At 28.4% G+C, this 16583-nt stretch overlaps 6 protein-coding genes across 6 annotated transcripts in view; 2 read left to right on the plus strand and 4 right to left on the minus strand.

Annotated features, from left to right (window-relative positions):
• Nucleotides 1–103: 103 nt before the first annotated feature.
• LOC108545641 (cytosol aminopeptidase) lies at nucleotides 104–7397 on the minus strand. The gene is made up of 8 exons (XM_017897357.1): nucleotides 7259–7397; nucleotides 6777–6892; nucleotides 1757–1920; nucleotides 1487–1661; nucleotides 1072–1396; nucleotides 741–1009; nucleotides 484–662; nucleotides 104–398 (listed from the first exon to the last, which is right to left on the minus strand). Exons 1-8 carry the CDS (start codon nucleotides 7340–7342, stop codon nucleotides 172–174), a joined length of 1539 nt encoding a protein of 512 aa, XP_017752846.1. The 5' UTR covers nucleotides 7343–7397; the 3' UTR covers nucleotides 104–171.
• LOC108545638 (E3 ubiquitin-protein ligase RFWD2-like) lies at nucleotides 3723–5993 on the minus strand. The gene has a single exon (XM_017897355.1). The coding sequence runs from the start codon at nucleotides 5991–5993 to the stop codon at nucleotides 3891–3893; it is 2103 nt and encodes a 700-aa protein (XP_017752844.1). The 3' UTR covers nucleotides 3723–3890.
• A 977-nt stretch (nucleotides 7398–8374) lies between the features above and the next one.
• Slu7 (Pre-mRNA-splicing factor Slu7) lies at nucleotides 8375–10550 on the minus strand. Its single transcript, XM_017897356.1, has 5 exons — nucleotides 10213–10550; nucleotides 9858–10129; nucleotides 9451–9774; nucleotides 9070–9367; nucleotides 8375–8992 (listed from the first exon to the last, which is right to left on the minus strand). Exons 1-5 carry the CDS (start codon nucleotides 10438–10440, stop codon nucleotides 8393–8395), a joined length of 1722 nt encoding a protein of 573 aa, XP_017752845.1. The 5' UTR covers nucleotides 10441–10550; the 3' UTR covers nucleotides 8375–8392.
• Nucleotides 10551–10933: 383 nt separating this feature from the next.
• Nucleotides 10934–12986, plus strand: Fbxl7 (F-box and leucine-rich repeat protein 7). The gene is made up of 3 exons (XM_017897358.1): nucleotides 10934–11018; nucleotides 11105–11226; nucleotides 11544–12986. The coding sequence occupies exon 3, from the start codon at nucleotides 11557–11559 to the stop codon at nucleotides 12865–12867; it is 1311 nt and encodes a 436-aa protein (XP_017752847.1). The 5' UTR covers nucleotides 10934–11018; nucleotides 11105–11226; nucleotides 11544–11556; the 3' UTR covers nucleotides 12868–12986.
• A 688-nt stretch (nucleotides 12987–13674) lies between these two features.
• Nucleotides 13675–14603, plus strand: LOC108545628 (rhomboid-related protein 4). Its single transcript, XM_017897336.1, has 2 exons — nucleotides 13675–13834; nucleotides 13922–14603. The coding sequence occupies exons 1-2, from the start codon at nucleotides 13712–13714 to the stop codon at nucleotides 14540–14542; spliced, it is 744 nt and encodes a 247-aa protein (XP_017752825.1). The 5' UTR covers nucleotides 13675–13711; the 3' UTR covers nucleotides 14543–14603.
• A 530-nt stretch (nucleotides 14604–15133) lies between these two features.
• shtd (anaphase promoting complex subunit 1) overlaps nucleotides 15134–16583 on the minus strand; it is a 7848-nt gene continuing 6398 nt past the window's right edge. The window contains 4 exon segments of the mRNA XM_017897303.1: nucleotides 15134–15219; nucleotides 15358–15486; nucleotides 15557–16205; nucleotides 16289–16583. The exon segment at nucleotides 16289–16583 is cut by the window's right edge and continues 11 nt beyond it. Of these exon segments, the coding sequence (XP_017752792.1) occupies nucleotides 15134–15219; nucleotides 15358–15486; nucleotides 15557–16205; nucleotides 16289–16583 (1159 nt within the window).

The raw sequence follows: 16583 nt of genomic DNA on the forward strand, positions 1-16583 counted from the left end.
TATATATATATTATAGAAAGAGAATATATAGAATATATATATATACACATATATTTATATATATAGAATAAAGTTATATATACTTATATATACATGCATGTATACACATATGTATACGTATATATAAAAATAGATAAACTTGCACCATACAACTTAAAATAGTTGTAAATTTTAACACAATGCCTGTAAAAATTGGATCAGCGTGCGGGTCGGACGACCTGCCATTCCCGCTGGTACATATGGTAACTTATCAGGTCCAGGTCCCATTACTCCTGCAATATCTAAGTGTAACCACGGTGTATTGTTCGAAATAAATTCGCGTAAGAAAGCAGCTGCAGTGCATGAACCACCACCTTTGGTTCTCGCAACGTTTCTCACATCAGCAGATTTAACTTTCTCTGCAAGTAACGCCAAATTACTTGATATATTACTATTTTTTAATGTTAAGAATATTGTTGAAATATTAGTGAATTATTTTCTTACTTGTCATTTCGTCTGTAAAATGCTGCCAAAGCGGAAATCTCCACACTCTATCACCAGTAAGTGTGCCTGCATTTCTTAGTTTTTCGAACAATATACTATCGTTTGTGAAAACACCAGTTGCTGCTCCTCCTAAAGCAATTCTCATCGCACCCGTTAGTGTCGCAATATCCAAGATAAAACTGTATAATTGAATATTTAATGAATATCTGTACTACAATATTTATTTTTACATATTTTTTAATTTATATAACAATTACCTTGGATTAAATTCCTGAGCATAACAAAGTGCATCAGCAAGGATAAGTCTACCTTCTGCATCGGTATTATCTACAATGATACTCTTTCCGTTCATTGCAACTACGACATCTCCTGGTTTAGTTGCAGTTCCAGATGGTAAATTTTCAGTGAGCGGTATCAAACCAATGATATTCAACTTTAGTTTCAGTTCAGCAGCAGCTCGAATAGCGGCTACTACACATGCCGCACCACTCATATCAGCACGCATTTCATCCATATCAGCTGGAGGCTAAAAATATATATTTGTACGAAGCTATTTATACTGAATGTTCAAATTTACAATTCCTTTACCTTGAGACTGATACCACCAGCATCGAAAGTAACTCCTTTTCCAACAAAAGCAATTGGCTGGGAATTATCATCAGCGCCTTTATAATGAATTTCAACGAACTTCGGTGGTTCACAACTACCGTGAGATACACTAAGAAAAGAACCCATTTTTTTTTGTTCTGCCCATTCATTATCGTGAATTTGTACAGTAATTCCTAACTCAGTGAGAACTGTATGTACTTCTGTAGAAAATATTGTCGGTGTCATTAGATTTGCTGGAGTATCTGATAAATGACGTGCCCAATTTTGAGCTTGAGCCTTGATACTTCCAATTCGCCACTGTTCCCTTGAAAAAAAAGAAAAAGAAAGAAAAACGAAAATAGTTTTTATTACACCAATGTAATATGAATGGATAAATAAAAAAGAAAATACTCACTCTCCTTCTTGGCCATATAGTGACACTTTTGGTAGTATTTTTTGTTTTTCCTTATTTTTCAATCCTTGGTAAAACCATGTTGATAATCCAGCTCCTTCTGCTGCAGCCTCTGCATCTCCTAATGTTTCTAAATGTATGTCTTTTATTTCAACTGCATCCAGAGCACGGCAACCAGCTAATATAAAATTATTGTTATTACAAAAATATGTTGTAAAAAAATATTTACATTATTCTAAACATATATTGCTCTTCTGTAGAAAATGCATTTACCTGCTGCAGCTATACGTATATTTTCTTTTCCCTCATGTATTTCTTCAAGCTGATGAATGCCAAGATTCTTTTTTCCAAGACCAACAACTGCAACTCCCACGTAATCCAGTTCATCCAAACCCCAAAATATTCTAGCATGACCTTTGGGAATTTTTGGACCTGCTCTGTAGTACAAGTTTTAAAACATTATTTAAAATTATTTTTCAAATAAAATATATATTGCTAAGGTAAGGGAGATGTTCATATGAAATTAAAACATTTTCTTAAAGGGCATACTGAGACACAAATTCACAAATTTATTTTTTACAATAATTCTAGGCATCTTGGACATATATTAGCATATGCTGTAGCATCTGCAATTTTAAAATACAATCTAAAAATATACTATGCTTTACATATATCCTAGAATATATTAAAATTATTTTAATTAATATGTCTAATAATTGTGCTAATTATGAATTAGATTAAAATTACAATTACTTTTCACAATTAAAACTACATATTAATTCACAACTATACTCTCTGGTTTATAATGAAGATAATTGATTTTTACTTGTAATCCATTAACAGTAGGCATGACAATTACTTCCAATGGATTTTGTTATTAATGAGAATTTGCAATAGTAAAGAATCATCTCTGGGTATAATAATGCAGTATAATGTTCTTATTACCAAAATTCGATTCCTTGTTTATGTATATACACAGATTTAAGTATGTAAATTTGTCATGGGGTTTCATATTTGTAACATTGTTCGCTTAAATATTATGTAAATTGTAAAGAAATTATTAGAAATTGATACACTGATATTTAGAAACGTGTAATTGATTTGCTTAAAATATATTAACTATATTCAGAGCTAAGCAAAGTAATATTCAATAGAACGTGGTAAATGTATTTTTTTTTTTTTTTTTTTTACTTTTTTCCAATGAAATTATTCCATTTAATAATTGCTATTAATTTTTAAACAAATTAAAAACAATTTATAATTAATTTATTTATATATAATATAATAAGCTGAGAAATATTAACAATTTACTATTCTTTCTAAACTTTATCTTTCCTTAGCTCTGATATTAATATATAAAGACAGTGATTGTAACACTGATAATAGGAACTTAATCCAATCCAAGCACATTTACTACTATTTAGCTGATGTGATGTTCTTGGCACAAATTGAATTGAATAGACCATATTAATATTATTTGTGATATCAACTTATATATTTCTGATTTTTATCTATTAGGCTACTTTGGCAAGATTTATTATATGGATCACATCTTATGTAATTAAAGTTACACTCCTATGTCACAATCATTATGAGTTGATAATTTAAAATATTTTTCCTTTTTACATATTGTTACATATCACAAAAATATTTTCATGTTATAATAAGCTGTTTAAAATAATGAAATTATATATTTTGTTCAACATTTACAAATTATATTTATCTAAAAAACCTGTAATAATGTAAATGTTAAACAATTAATATGATTTAAGATAAACAAATACTATTACGATATAAAATTAATTATGGCCAAAACAAGAAATACAAAAATATGGATAATAATAATAATACAATGATAATAATAATGATAATAAAATTTACCTACTAAAGATATTTTATTATACTTAAATTGTGCTAATAATTACTGTGCAAATACATTCATCTTTTAATATATTGAACTCAACTAAATTTAACATAGTATTATAAAAGGCCATTTTCTCTATTCAAAATTATCAGATGCAAATGTATATCACTAATATACACATATAAATTATTAATTATTAAAATTCAGTTTATTATTAAAATATATATAAACTGGAAAACAATTAAATGAAACTAGTATAAGTAACAATACCCATATGTTTAGTAAAAATATAATGACAAAAAAGTATTTATGTTGCTTGGTACTCAGAGTATTATTATTTTCTCAAATATGTCAGTCCCTAATAATTTAGATGTCAATATATTTGACATTTTACTTTTTTAATTTTGCTTACAACAAATTACTATAACATTTAGAATAAATTTTCACATCTCGTTGTTGTTTGTATCTGAGCACTTAATTGAATAAATTTCAAAATATATATATATCAATATTTACTAATGATTGTAGAACTCATAACTAACTTTAAACTAGTTCTAATATTTTAATAGTTCCTTGAGAATTTGCAGCTACCACAACGTTAGACATTTGTTTCCAGCACACTGCAGATACAAATTCATTCAGATCTTCTTCTCTTCGTTCTTGCATTTCTAATATACTTCGAACAGTATCAAATTTATATGAGAACAATTGTTTTGAAAGTCCTTTGTAGTATACATAAAGTGCATTATTTTCTGATCCACATGCTACATAATCACCGTCAGTAGTAAGACCTATAAAATTCTTTTCGTTAACATGTCCAACAAATGAACGCAGACAATGTGGATTATTGATATTCCACATTTTTAATTGTGAGTCAGTGCTTGCAGATACTATTTCCTCTTTGTTAATAAATTTAACATATGAAACAGCCTTATGATGACCTTTAAAAATGCAGAGTGCTTCTTTCATATTACGTAAATCATAATAATGAACACAATGATCTGCAGATCCAAATGCCAAATGGCATGAACTACGTGGATTAAATTTTACACAACATACATTAGCTTTTGCTTCCAAGGAAGCAACGGAATGATCATTGTTTAAAGACCATAATTTAACTCTAGCATCATCTGACCCTGATGCAATAAGTTTAGTGTCTACATCATTAAAATCAACGGACCAACATCTCTTTTCATGTTCTTGAAATGTTTTAGTTCTTTGACAAGTTGCAGCATCCCATACTGTTACAGTTCCTTCATAATCAGATGATGCTAGCATTCCTTTGTGAAAAGAATTCCATGAAACACATGATATCTTGGAACTAGAAACCATTTCAACACAAGGATAATGTATATCTACAGTGTCTCTTATTACAGCACTATAATCAAATACTTTTATACGTTTTGTAACTCCAGCTATTGCAAAGAATTCGTTATCTTTATCAAATTCAATGCTTGAAACAATAGTGGAATTATTATAAATATCTGATGAATAATTCAATGTCGCTAATAGATTTAATGATTTATATCTTGAAAACTTGACAAGATTTTCTCTAAAAACATCAAGTCCAGAGTTAGTGCCTTGCCATGAATCACTTTGACTTTGAGATTTATGCCCGAGGTGTAGTTCCTTAGCACGAGAGTCAAAATAACATTGAACAAAATCATCAAAATGAGCATGCATCCTCTTCCTACGTACAGCTAAAGTAGATCCAACAGCATTTTTACTTCCTGTAGGATTAATAAATGTATCACTTCCCACAACACTTGCTTTTTCATTCGGTTTTACCATGTTTGAATCTATTATGTCTATAAGACCAATCATTTCTTTTCTAATAGCTGACACTTGTGCGGTATCATTTTCACTTGATTTCTTCAAATCTTCTACCTTAGGACATTTATTTTGAACATCTCTCAAAATATTTTCAACTTCTTCCATATCCCTTTTAATCAAAGCTATCTCCTTTTGTAGCTGATTCTTTTGTTCTTCTTTTTGCTGCAATAGATGTTTTAGAAACTCATGCAGTAATTTATTTTGTGCTGCACATGTTTCTGCTTCTAATAAATGTTTTCTTTGTGTTAGTACTTCTAACATTACATTTACATCGGGTAAAGTTAGATTAGCACTTTCTGCTGCTATAATATCTCTTAATCCATCATATGGTGGTACTGATAAATCTGTACCTGCTACTTTATGTCTACCATCAGCTGTATATGAAGACCCTAATTCAGCAAGACCTTTAATTCTAGTTTTATACTTTGATATCAATTCATGTAACAGAAAGTTCGGAAAAATATCTTGTTGAGTTAATGTGTAGCCACACTTTGGACAACGACCATTAGCTTCCAAAGACTTTACTATACAACGATAACAAAATGTATGACCACAACGTGTGATATGAGCTTCATCAATTACCTCAAAACAAATAGGACATAGATAATCGTTATTTTTATTTTCAAGTGTACCACTAATCCTATGAAGAACGTTTGCAGAGTGATGTTTACTTATTCTACCACTACATTCACCTACACCTCCACTGCTTCCAGCAGTGCTATCATTTCCCAAGTTACTATCATTGATAGCTGACATCTTTCTTCTTAATTGAATAATATTTCTTGAAATACATTTAATTATTTTAAAATACATCTGGTAATCTTAATCTGTTTTTTTAAATTTCATATTTTTCAAAGTTCCATTTTAGTTCTTCAGATAGATAATTTTACTTGATTAATAACCAATCTATAGAAATAATTATCTTATAAATAATATACTGTTAAAATTTTTTTATATAATAAAATATGTCTGGTAACTCCTTCTGTGCAGCGAGTTTTGCTTCATATCATGCGTACAATACCGTCTCTCAGTCTAGTCTCTCCTGAAACAATGAAAATAATGCCAGTGAGCTCATGGGACACAAATTTCATTCAAATTCAATTTTGTTAACAGAAAATACTTTATGTGAAATTTTTAAAATAACAAAGGAAAAGCAATTCTGAATATTATAAAGCTCAGGCAGCATTATGACAATTGTTTCAGGCTGGAACTATGAGTAAAACATTTAAATATTCATTAATGTTAATCCATATGATATGTAAAACAAAAATATAAAAATAATAATATGTAAAACTATGCTTTGTGTTATAATTTATTCCTACTTTAAATCAATGTCATTTGCTATGTACATTTGGTTTGTCTTGAATTAATAAAGTACTTGCTTGATTTGAAGGAAAACGGTTCAATGTTCAAGGTATATGATACTTATACCTGAATATGGACACACATCTATGATCTGGTTTCATATATTATATGAAAAAAAAATATGTTTAGTAAAAAGAATATTAACACAGATTTTAGATAAATACGTGATACAGAAAAATGTAATTACGATACGAAATATGTTATAAATTACTAAAACAATTTTGGACTTACAATAAAATATTTTTTTGCAGTTTTCCTTTAACTAGTTCATCATATTTAGCCGCCGTGGGAGTCAATGAAATGTTATTTTCATCTTCTGCTTCGTATATACCGAGCACCAATCCTTTCTGTTACAAATTAAAATATCAGGAATAGATATCGAATATAGAAATCTATGAATAATACGCCTAGTATACATATAGTTGAATCATAGCCTCACAAAATAAATTTGTTTCTTTCAAAAAATATTTTTTAGGAGAAAAAACAAGGAAAAAAGATTATTATCAAGAATTTTAATACTCTTTATTAAAACTACTCATAACTTGTATATATTGATCAAGTATTTCTCCTCTTTCCTTTCTACGAAGTTGAATACCGAAATGAAAATTCTGCGTTTTAACAGTTTTTTGCGAAAAATATGAATATACTATCTATTTAATGAAAGAATAGCAATGAATACTGTTCAAAGAACGAATAAATAATATTATAATTACCTTCATGGTCGAGATGCTTGATAAGAAACGTAACTGCGAATTTCCGTATTGCAGACCCCTACCCCTGATAAGAGACAATGCCATAATTTGTTCAAGAGAGCACTTAGGTGTGATATATATACGTATGACTATATAGATATATATATGGACGTGTAAGTATACGTACACGTGAACATATATACATATTTCCCTCAAAAGATACGATATCTAGATATCTTGGTCACTTATGTTATAGATTCGCGACTCTAGCACCTCGTGTAGCGTATTCGTGTGGCGACACCAATTTCCGTTTAGCTGTCCCGCCGAAAAGTTGTTTCCGGTAAAAAGTTTCCCGCTGAAAATAAAAAACCAAGCGACCTCTATTTCCGGCACGCAGCATTTTTTTCATGTGCAAAAAAATGTTCTTTGTCATAATAATATGTAGTTAACGTTATATTCACCATTTAACAAATTTTTTATTTTTGCATAGCTTAATCATTAATATTTAATTTTACACATTACATATTTAAATTATTGACTCTCAACTGTTAAAATAAACTTTTTATTGCGTATTAAAAATGATTATATGGTAATTTAGGGATATTAAAATTATTGCAGAGTAAAATATATATATATATATATATATAATAATTGAATTATCAAAACAAACATTTCCTTTCCCAATCTCTCCTACCAGTAGATAAAGTTGAACACTGTCTTATTTAGAATGTACACACCGTCCTTGTTTTCTTTTGCACTGATATCTAATGGAAATTTCCAAGAATCACGAACAAATAATTTAAGTCGCTTAACGATAAAATCAGTATAATTTATGAATTGCTTGAAATATTTTATTAGTGTAGAGATGAATTATATATATTATTAATCTCTTACTTCTTATTTTATATTTATTTTCCTGAAAATGTTTCACTTTTTAATACTCTTTTTTTCTTAAATTACAAATTAATATAATAAATCGATTCACATTTCATTAAATATATTAATATGTACAAGATATCCATATTACTTTCTTTATATTACACTTTTATATAAAATAAATTAAACATATTTTACTTACATCTTAAATATACTAATCAATTCTACTAAATGTAATACCCTTCATGGTAACGTGTTTAAATTTCATAATTACAAGAATTATTTGTTAAGAAATTCTGCCATGGGATCATCTTCACGTTTTCGTTTCATCTGAAATGCTTCGATCTCATCTACTGTTGGTTCTTTAATTTCATACATGCTATTGTAAGGACGTTTTCTTTCGTTCATTTGTAATAGTCTTTCGGCTTCTTTTTGTCTTTCTTCCTCTTTCTGTAATGCTTGTTGCAATTTATCTTGTTCTTGCAATTTAGCGATTTTCTTCTTATTCTTCCGCTGTTCTTTCTGTTTGTGCCTTTTTTCTCTTTTCTTTGAAGTTTTGAATTTTATTGTTTTTGACATTTTTTCTTCTTCGTCAGATGAACTATTGTTACTCACAGATATTTCATCAGACAAATTTGTTTTTTCTTCATCACATTTCTCTTCTTCATTTATTACTCTTTTGGTTTCAATAGTGACTGCTTCGGTTACCTTTTTACCTGCATTTCCCGTACAGTATGAATTTTTTATAAATGAATGACAGCATTTGTATCCCCATTTACCAGCTTGCCAATAGGATCCCCAAACAGAAGTATGATTATTTGGATATACATCTTCTTCGTACTTTGATCGAATTACTTGTCTATCTTGTCCTTTAATAATCTGTAAATAAATACAAATTATACAAATATTATAATTTAATTAACTTTAATATATTACTAATATATAAACTTACATACCTTTCCATATCTAGAATATTCAACATATTGTTCTGTTTGTGCTAACAAAAGAGAAGGTGGAAGAGTGTCAAGATGTTCTTCACCTCCATATCTATTAATTATACTTTCACGAGCTTTATCTTTTAGTTCGTCACGCTTTTTATCATATTCCTGTTTAAGTAGTTCTAATTTCGTAGGTTCAGCAAGTAAATGAACATCAACACCTCTTTCATGTGCTTCCCATGCAAATAATTGAGCATTTGCATGTCGTTGTGTATCTCCTGAGAAACGGGCAAAATTTTCACCTTTGTAATCCACCCTGTAATCAAATATAGATAATGAATTTTTGTATTTTCTAAATTAGATACAACTTAAGAAATTTATACAATAATTTATATATACTCTCTTTCTGTGCCAGTATAAGGATTGTCACGCATAGATCTTGTTTTAGGATCATAATATGCTGAATTTGGGTCCAAATTTCTCAAATATTTTGCTGTATCTTCTCTAATTCGTAGATTTCTTACAGTAATACGTTGTTTAGAATCAACTTTTGTTCCAGGCATATCAACTTCGTCGACATATTTATCCTCATCTTTATCTGAATCTTGTTCATCATTTTCTTCTGCATTTAATTTTTCTGCACGCATCTGTTTTTTTGCTTCTTCAATCTTTTGATATTCTTCAACAATAGCTCTATGCTGTGAAGGATCATAACCAGCCCACCTGTATGAATCAAATATGTTTATAACATTATTATAAAGTACTTTGTTCATGCAATGAATAAATAATAGTTTCAGATAATTTACCTGTCTCTTTTACCATCATAATCTGTAGATAATTCTGGTTGAGTAAATTCATCCGGTGCTATATTTGCATTTGTGTACTTTGCACCTATCTTACGTGGACGTTCCATACATTCCTTTTTTTTATGAGTTATTGCACCACAGTTTTCACATGCTCCTTTACGATACTTTGTTACTACTTTAGATGAATCTACACCACGTTTATACCATTCATCTATACCACTATACTTTTTTTGTTTTTCGGGTTGTGGTCTTTGATGTTTTAAAGTAGGTCCCTAAAAATATTATTATACCATTGTAATAAACATCAATCTTATTATTACAAAAATATGAATTTTATAAAAATATTAATGCATACCTGTGCTCCAAAATACCATGGTGTTGCACTAATATATTGTGGAATGTGTGGATTAATATCTTTGCCTTCTTCATCTACTGCAGCTGGCGCAGTTCCAGCTTTCCTTGCTTCTTCCAATTCTTTTGCTTTCCGCCAGTCTTCTCTACTCTTTTTCTTAGGTTCATCTTCGAAATTGCTTTTATTTTTTATAATTTTTGACACAGGTACATTGGCTAAAGTATTAGCCATTTTTGTAAAACAGTTATAATTATATTAATTTCAAATTTGTAACATTGTTTACAGCGTATTGGTACGTGACTTAAAAGAATTAAAAGTAACCTCAAACAATTCATATGCGTATGTACATTTAAGGCAATATATTTAAGGCAAGTTTACAAAATTCTACAACTAAAATTCTACATATCCAAAGATTATGTTATATTTTCTTTCAATGTAATTTTATAATTATGTTACATATGTAATATAAAAATTATAATATAAATTTCATATACAATTCTTAAGCATTAAACTAATCATACGATTTCTATTTTTTATTATATAATTTTATGTACCTTTATCTTGTTTTGTATTGCAAATTATTTAAAAAGAATTAGATAAAAATATAACAAAAATTATACACTAATCAGTTGTAAATAATAGAGATTTATATTGAATTTCTACTAAAAAAAACTTTTGATTGTAAAATTGATTGATGAAAATCACCCTGAGAAGGTCTATTTAAAAAGTGGGGATTTATCGACAGTATTGGGACCTTATAAATAAGCATATTTTAAATTTAATATTTTCATTGCAATTTTGAATTTTAAGTATGTACTTAAGTAATTATAAAGTATACATATTAATTAATACTTCTGAAAATATTAATATGTTTTACCTTTATTATATGAAACAGTTACGTTCTCCAGCTGCTTCAAGAATTGGAATGTAAGATCAAAATGGAGGCAGTGCCAAATAGATCGATATTGTTCCGTAATGTCACGTATTGTTGCTGATTTTTCTATTTGTCGCCCACTAGTAAGTAAATATTTATTAAACTTTGTTCAGTACGAAATTTTATATTATTTAATTTACTTAGTAGAATAATTAATTAACTATGGACATACCCGCGAAATTTAAGTGTTAAACTAAAACTATTTTTTTTAATTTTAAAAATTTATTTTTATTTCTTACTTACGATTCTTTTTGCAAACTAATTTAAAAATAAAGGTGTTACTACAATATAAACTTAAAAAGATAATATGAAAATCGTTAAATGTAAAGAAGCTGCAAAATAATTTTTATTGAATGCTATTACAGTTTTAAAATATATTTATATTTTTCTTTTAATTTAGAATAGAGCATGGAATGGATGGATCATGTCCACTTCTCCTTCCATCCTTTGGGGAAAAGGAGAGCTCTGAAAGAGAAACTCCATATTCATCTCAAAAGGTTGGTCTATATAGACCAACATCAGATGCAATTGACTTAGGATATCATACACTAGACAATAATGCCTGTCGTTCAACATCTGCTGTTATATCAGTTCCAATTAGACAACAAATCTTATTGCAACAGAAATGCATTTATGTCACAGATTTGTGTCAACTAGATGATACTCTATTATTAAAGATATTTAGTTGGCTGGGTACAAGAGATCTTTGTTCTGTTGCTCAAACTTGCAGACGTCTTTGGGAAATAGCATGGCATCCATCCCTTTGGAAAGAAGTAGAAATACGTTATCCCCAAAATGCAACAGCTGCATTAAATGCCTTGACTAGACGAGGATGCCACACATATATTCGTCGTCTAATACTTGAAGGTGCTGTTGGTTTAGCTGGGATTTTTGCCCAGTTACCATTTTTAAGCTTAACTTCGTTAGTTTTACGACATTCCCGACGTGTTACAGACACAAATGTGACAGCTATCTTAGATAATTGCATACATCTGAAGGAATTGGACTTAACAGGATGTGTCTGTGTAACAAGAGCATGTAGTCGAATAACAACGTTACAATTGCAATCATTAGATCTCAGTGATTGTCATGGTGTGGAAGATTCTGGCTTAGTATTGACACTGTCTCGCATGCCACATCTTGCTTGTTTATATTTACGACGGTGTGCACGTATAACTGATGCCAGTCTTATAGCAATTGCTTCCTATTGTGGCAATTTACGTCAATTGTCTGTCTCTGATTGTGTAAAAATCACAGATTTTGGAGTACGTGAATTGGCAGCACGTCTTGGTCCATCTTTGCGTTATTTTTCAGTGGGAAAATGTGATCGTGTATCAGATGCTGGTTTATTGGTTGTTGCTAGGCACTGTTACAAATTGAGGTATTTAAATGCTCGTGGCTGTGAAGCACTGAGTGATAGTGCTACGTTAGCTTTGGCACGTGGATGTCCACGTTTAAGAGCTCTTGATATAGGAAAATGTGATATTGGTGATGCAACTCTTGAAGCCCTTTCTACTGGATGTCCAAATTTGAAAAAATTATCCTTATGTGGTTGTGAGCGTGTCACAGATGCTGGACTAGAAGCATTAGCATATTATGTACGAGGATTGAGGCAGCTCAATATTGGTGAATGCCCTAGGGTTACATGGGTTGGATACAGAGCAGTAAAACGTTACTGTCGTAGATGCATCATAGAACACACAAATCCTGGTTTTTCAAGCTGAGTCTTCTAAACCATTTTTTGCTAATCTTATTTACAATCTATTTATTAACAATACTTGTTTTAGTACTTATTTAGATACTAATTTGTAAAAAGGCGGCTAACGAATTATATATGCGCGTACACCACACATACATACACATATATATGTATACATACATATTGTACGTGTACAGTTATATGTATATGTATGTATCATGCACATTATTGTGTGATTTGTAATATGCAAAAATTATTTCTTGCTATTTATTGATTTTATAACTTAACACAAAAATTAATAGCAAAATTCCATGTAATTTGTATATTTATTTTATAAATAAAAGTTTTTTAAATTTTATAAAATTGCGAAAGATATGTTGAAATTTCGTAATTCTTTCATCAAAAATAAATTTAAGCGAATGTTAAGACAATTTTGTAATATGAAAAAATGAAACATTATACATGATATGAAACATTTAGTTAATTCATGTATATGTATATACTTAGATGAATATGCATAAGTAAGCGTGATACAAATAACGTGTTTTTTTTTTATTGGTCCAATGTTCTACTACGTCTGTCAAAGTGATATGTCTGATGTAATAAGTTTATTTTACTATAGTGATTATGATGATAATAAATGATAATTGGTAATTATGAAGCATAAAAGGTATATGATACAATGCAAATAATTTATATGGTAAAATCTTTATTTATTTTGCTCTTATATGTTCTAACCTATATACCTTGAAAGTAATGAAGTGCTTCAAATGTGAATTCATACGATGTTCACAAGATCTTGATTATAAACGAAAGAGATTTTCCAGTATTTAAAAATATTTTTCCTTTTCTTAAAGTAGCTTATAACTATGAGACCTATTCAAAGAAGACAACAGAATTTGCAATACGGCATTTATTTGCTATGTATGCAAGTTTTAAATTTTGGTATTGATAAAATCCCACCAGCTACTTTAATTACGATTATTGCACAAGTGAGTAAATTATAATTTAATTCTTACATAAATAAAATGAATAAATTAATATAATTATATTCTAATAATATAAATCCAATTTTATAGGTTTTATTATATATTGGTTTCATAAAAGTTCCTTGGAATGCAGAAGAAGTATGCATATCAGCAATAAAAATATTTAAATACCACGATTGGAAGTCTTTCATAATGTCGAACTTTGAACATGGTTCTGATATGCATTTATATTATAATATGATATCTTTGATCTTGAAGGGCTCATACTTAGAACCTATGTATGGTACAATAAATTTTATTATATTACTAGCAATACTTTCATTTGGGTGTAGTGCTATGTATACAGTGTTAGGCTATGCTCTAATGCAGTTAACTAGCGATTATGGATATTATACACAATGTGCTATTGGATTTTCTGCTGTTTTGTTTGCATTAAAAGTAATTGTAGTTTGTGAAGAACATGATAAAATCCGTGATGTTGGAGGATTTAGGGTTCCTAGTAAAATTGCTGTTTGGGTTGAACTAATTTTAATTCATCTTTTGGTTCCACAATCTTCATTTATAGGACATTTTGGGGGTATCATGATTGGTTGTTTATATTGTTATACTTCTATTGGTGAAATGATTGATAATATAATATATATTATAACTGGTACTCCTATTATACACGAAGAACAATTTTACAGAAGACGCAGTTCACTATTTAGATGAACTTTATATTGAAACTATTATAAACAACAAATTTTACTATTTAATAAATGTTAATTTATTACTAATTTATTATTTCAAAATTTGGTTTTCTAAGAATATTTTCACCTAAAAAATTTGTAAATATACATACTTAATATCCAATAGCCCATATTTATAGAATTTAAAAAATTTGTATTTGAACATACCTGAGTATGTTAAAACAAAATTATTACATAGTTTTTTTATTTAATTTATTATTTGTTAATTGATTTCCCAAGGGCATAATTAAAAGAGTATTAAAATTCTTTACAAATTACATACTATTTTTATATACATATATACATAAAAAATGTAAAGTTATATTTTAAATTATTTTATACTGTAAATAATATTTATTATAATGTGTAAAATAATAAATTAATTATATTGTAAACTTAATAATATTTTGTTTATAAATATCAATTGTACATTTTTTTATGCATTATATAATATGTTACAAAAAAAATCTCATGTGACAAAACTTATTTTATGCATAACATTTTATCAATTTTTTTCAGATATCTTATAAAAATCAGTTTTAATTACTCACAGAGATACATTATATACATATGGTTAACTTGATTTTAATATTTTATATAATTTGTACAGTGTTATATTAGGTATTTTAGGTTTTACTTCTCTGTTTGATAATAATGTCACTAAAAATATATTAAAGATAATAATAACAAGTATAATAATAATAATAATAATAATAATAATAACAACAACAACAACAACAACAACAGTAATAATAACAATAACAATAATAATCATAGTAATTAAACAGTTGAACTTACAGATTGTCTGATAATCCATTTTATATGGAATGTCATAAAATACGAAATATGTGCACATTTTTTGTAATAATGGTATATTTTCTTCAATGTTTCCAGTTGTTAAGTAGGATTTAATATGTGTTGCTAATTCTATAAAATGAATAGTTGGATATTAAATATAAAATTAAGAAAAATTTAATACTAAAAAGATGATACTTACCATGTTCCCAACTATCCATGATATATGAAATTTTTTGTTTAATTGCAAGTATACTTTCTATACCAAGCAGTGGATTTTTATTTTCTACATAAGATTTTTTTAACATTTGTGATGAAACTAACTTTATTTGCCATATAGAAAAACTGTTTGGTTCTTTTTCTATAATTTCCATACTTTTTATTAAACTGACCCACAAGGGAAGAAGACTTACTTTATCTTTTATTACACATTCGTATACAATTATAGCAAATGTGTGTAAAAACCGTTTTTCAAACTCTGTCATTTCATAATATTGTCTTTCATATTTGTATAAATAATTTGTATCTTTTGATGCAGACATTAATTCTACAATTTCCATTTTTTCACTAGAAGTATTTGATTGTTCATTCCAACTATTACTTAGTCTTTCAGATGTGTCACTCAAACTTTGAGATAGATATCCAGAACTGTTTTTAGCTAAGCTACCACAAGATTGTGTCTTTAAGTTAATCTCAGTTTTTATTTTATCTTTCTTGGGCCATTGCAAAAAACATTTTACTATATTTAAAATAGTTTTATCATTTGTAAATGAAGTTACACATTCGGGACGAGCCGCCCATGCAATAACATTTTCCGTTGTTAGTGATTGCGCAATTAAGCTTCTGAAACCCTGAAACATTAGGAAAAGAAAATAGTAGATTTCAATATATTTATATATTATTAATTTAATATGAAAAATTAAAAGATAAGTACATGAGGATCTTCTATATATGGTAAACAACCAGCTCTTTGTTTAACGCTTAACGTTTCGCACTTTTTAAGCATATTGTCAAGTTGTTGCCAATTATGATCTTTTTCAAAAATAATTTCCCAATACCGATCGTCTTTTAGTTCAATTTTTTTAATATTACATAATTGTGGTAACAAGCATGGTGCTTGAAGAATCAAATCTTGTCCTTCGGCGTCCTTTTCAGATTCGAACGTTAAATGTACTGTTGCATAGCAATACTGACCACTATCAATATCTTTAGGTAAAATTACGCGTGGT

The sequence above is a fragment of the Eufriesea mexicana genome, unplaced genomic scaffold, assembly GCF_001483705.2.
Source record: "Eufriesea mexicana isolate 0111107269 unplaced genomic scaffold, ASM148370v2 scaffold415, whole genome shotgun sequence".
Lineage (NCBI taxonomy): Eukaryota > Metazoa > Arthropoda > Insecta > Hymenoptera > Apidae > Eufriesea > Eufriesea mexicana.

Coding starts and splice junctions, on each gene's coding strand:
- LOC108545638 (XM_017897355.1), bottom strand. CDS start 5,993: ATGTATTTTAAAATAATTAAATGTATTTCAAGAAATATTATTCAATTA.
- LOC108545641 (XM_017897357.1), bottom strand. CDS start 7,342: ATGGCATTGTCTCTTATCAGGGGTAGGGGTCTGCAATACGGAAATTCG. Junction 1,662..1,756: donor TATACGTATAGCTGCAGCAG/GTAAATGCATTT, acceptor ATTTTATATTAG/CTGGTTGCCGTGCTCTGGAT. Junction 1,397..1,486: donor CTATATGGCCAAGAAGGAGA/GTGAGTATTTTC, acceptor TTTTTTTTCAAG/GGAACAGTGGCGAATTGGAA.
- Slu7 (XM_017897356.1), bottom strand. CDS start 10,440: ATGGCTAATACTTTAGCCAATGTACCTGTGTCAAAAATTATAAAAAAT. Junction 9,368..9,450: donor TATACTGGCACAGAAAGAGA/GTATATATAAAT, acceptor ATTTGATTACAG/GGTGGATTACAAAGGTGAAA. Junction 8,993..9,069: donor AATATTCTAGATATGGAAAG/GTATGTAAGTTT, acceptor ATTTATTTACAG/ATTATTAAAGGACAAGATAG.
- Fbxl7 (XM_017897358.1), top strand. CDS start 11,557: ATGGATGGATCATGTCCACTTCTCCTTCCATCCTTTGGGGAAAAGGAG.
- LOC108545628 (XM_017897336.1), top strand. CDS start 13,712: ATGAGACCTATTCAAAGAAGACAACAGAATTTGCAATACGGCATTTAT. Junction 13,835..13,921: donor TAATTACGATTATTGCACAA/GTGAGTAAATTA, acceptor CCAATTTTATAG/GTTTTATTATATATTGGTTT.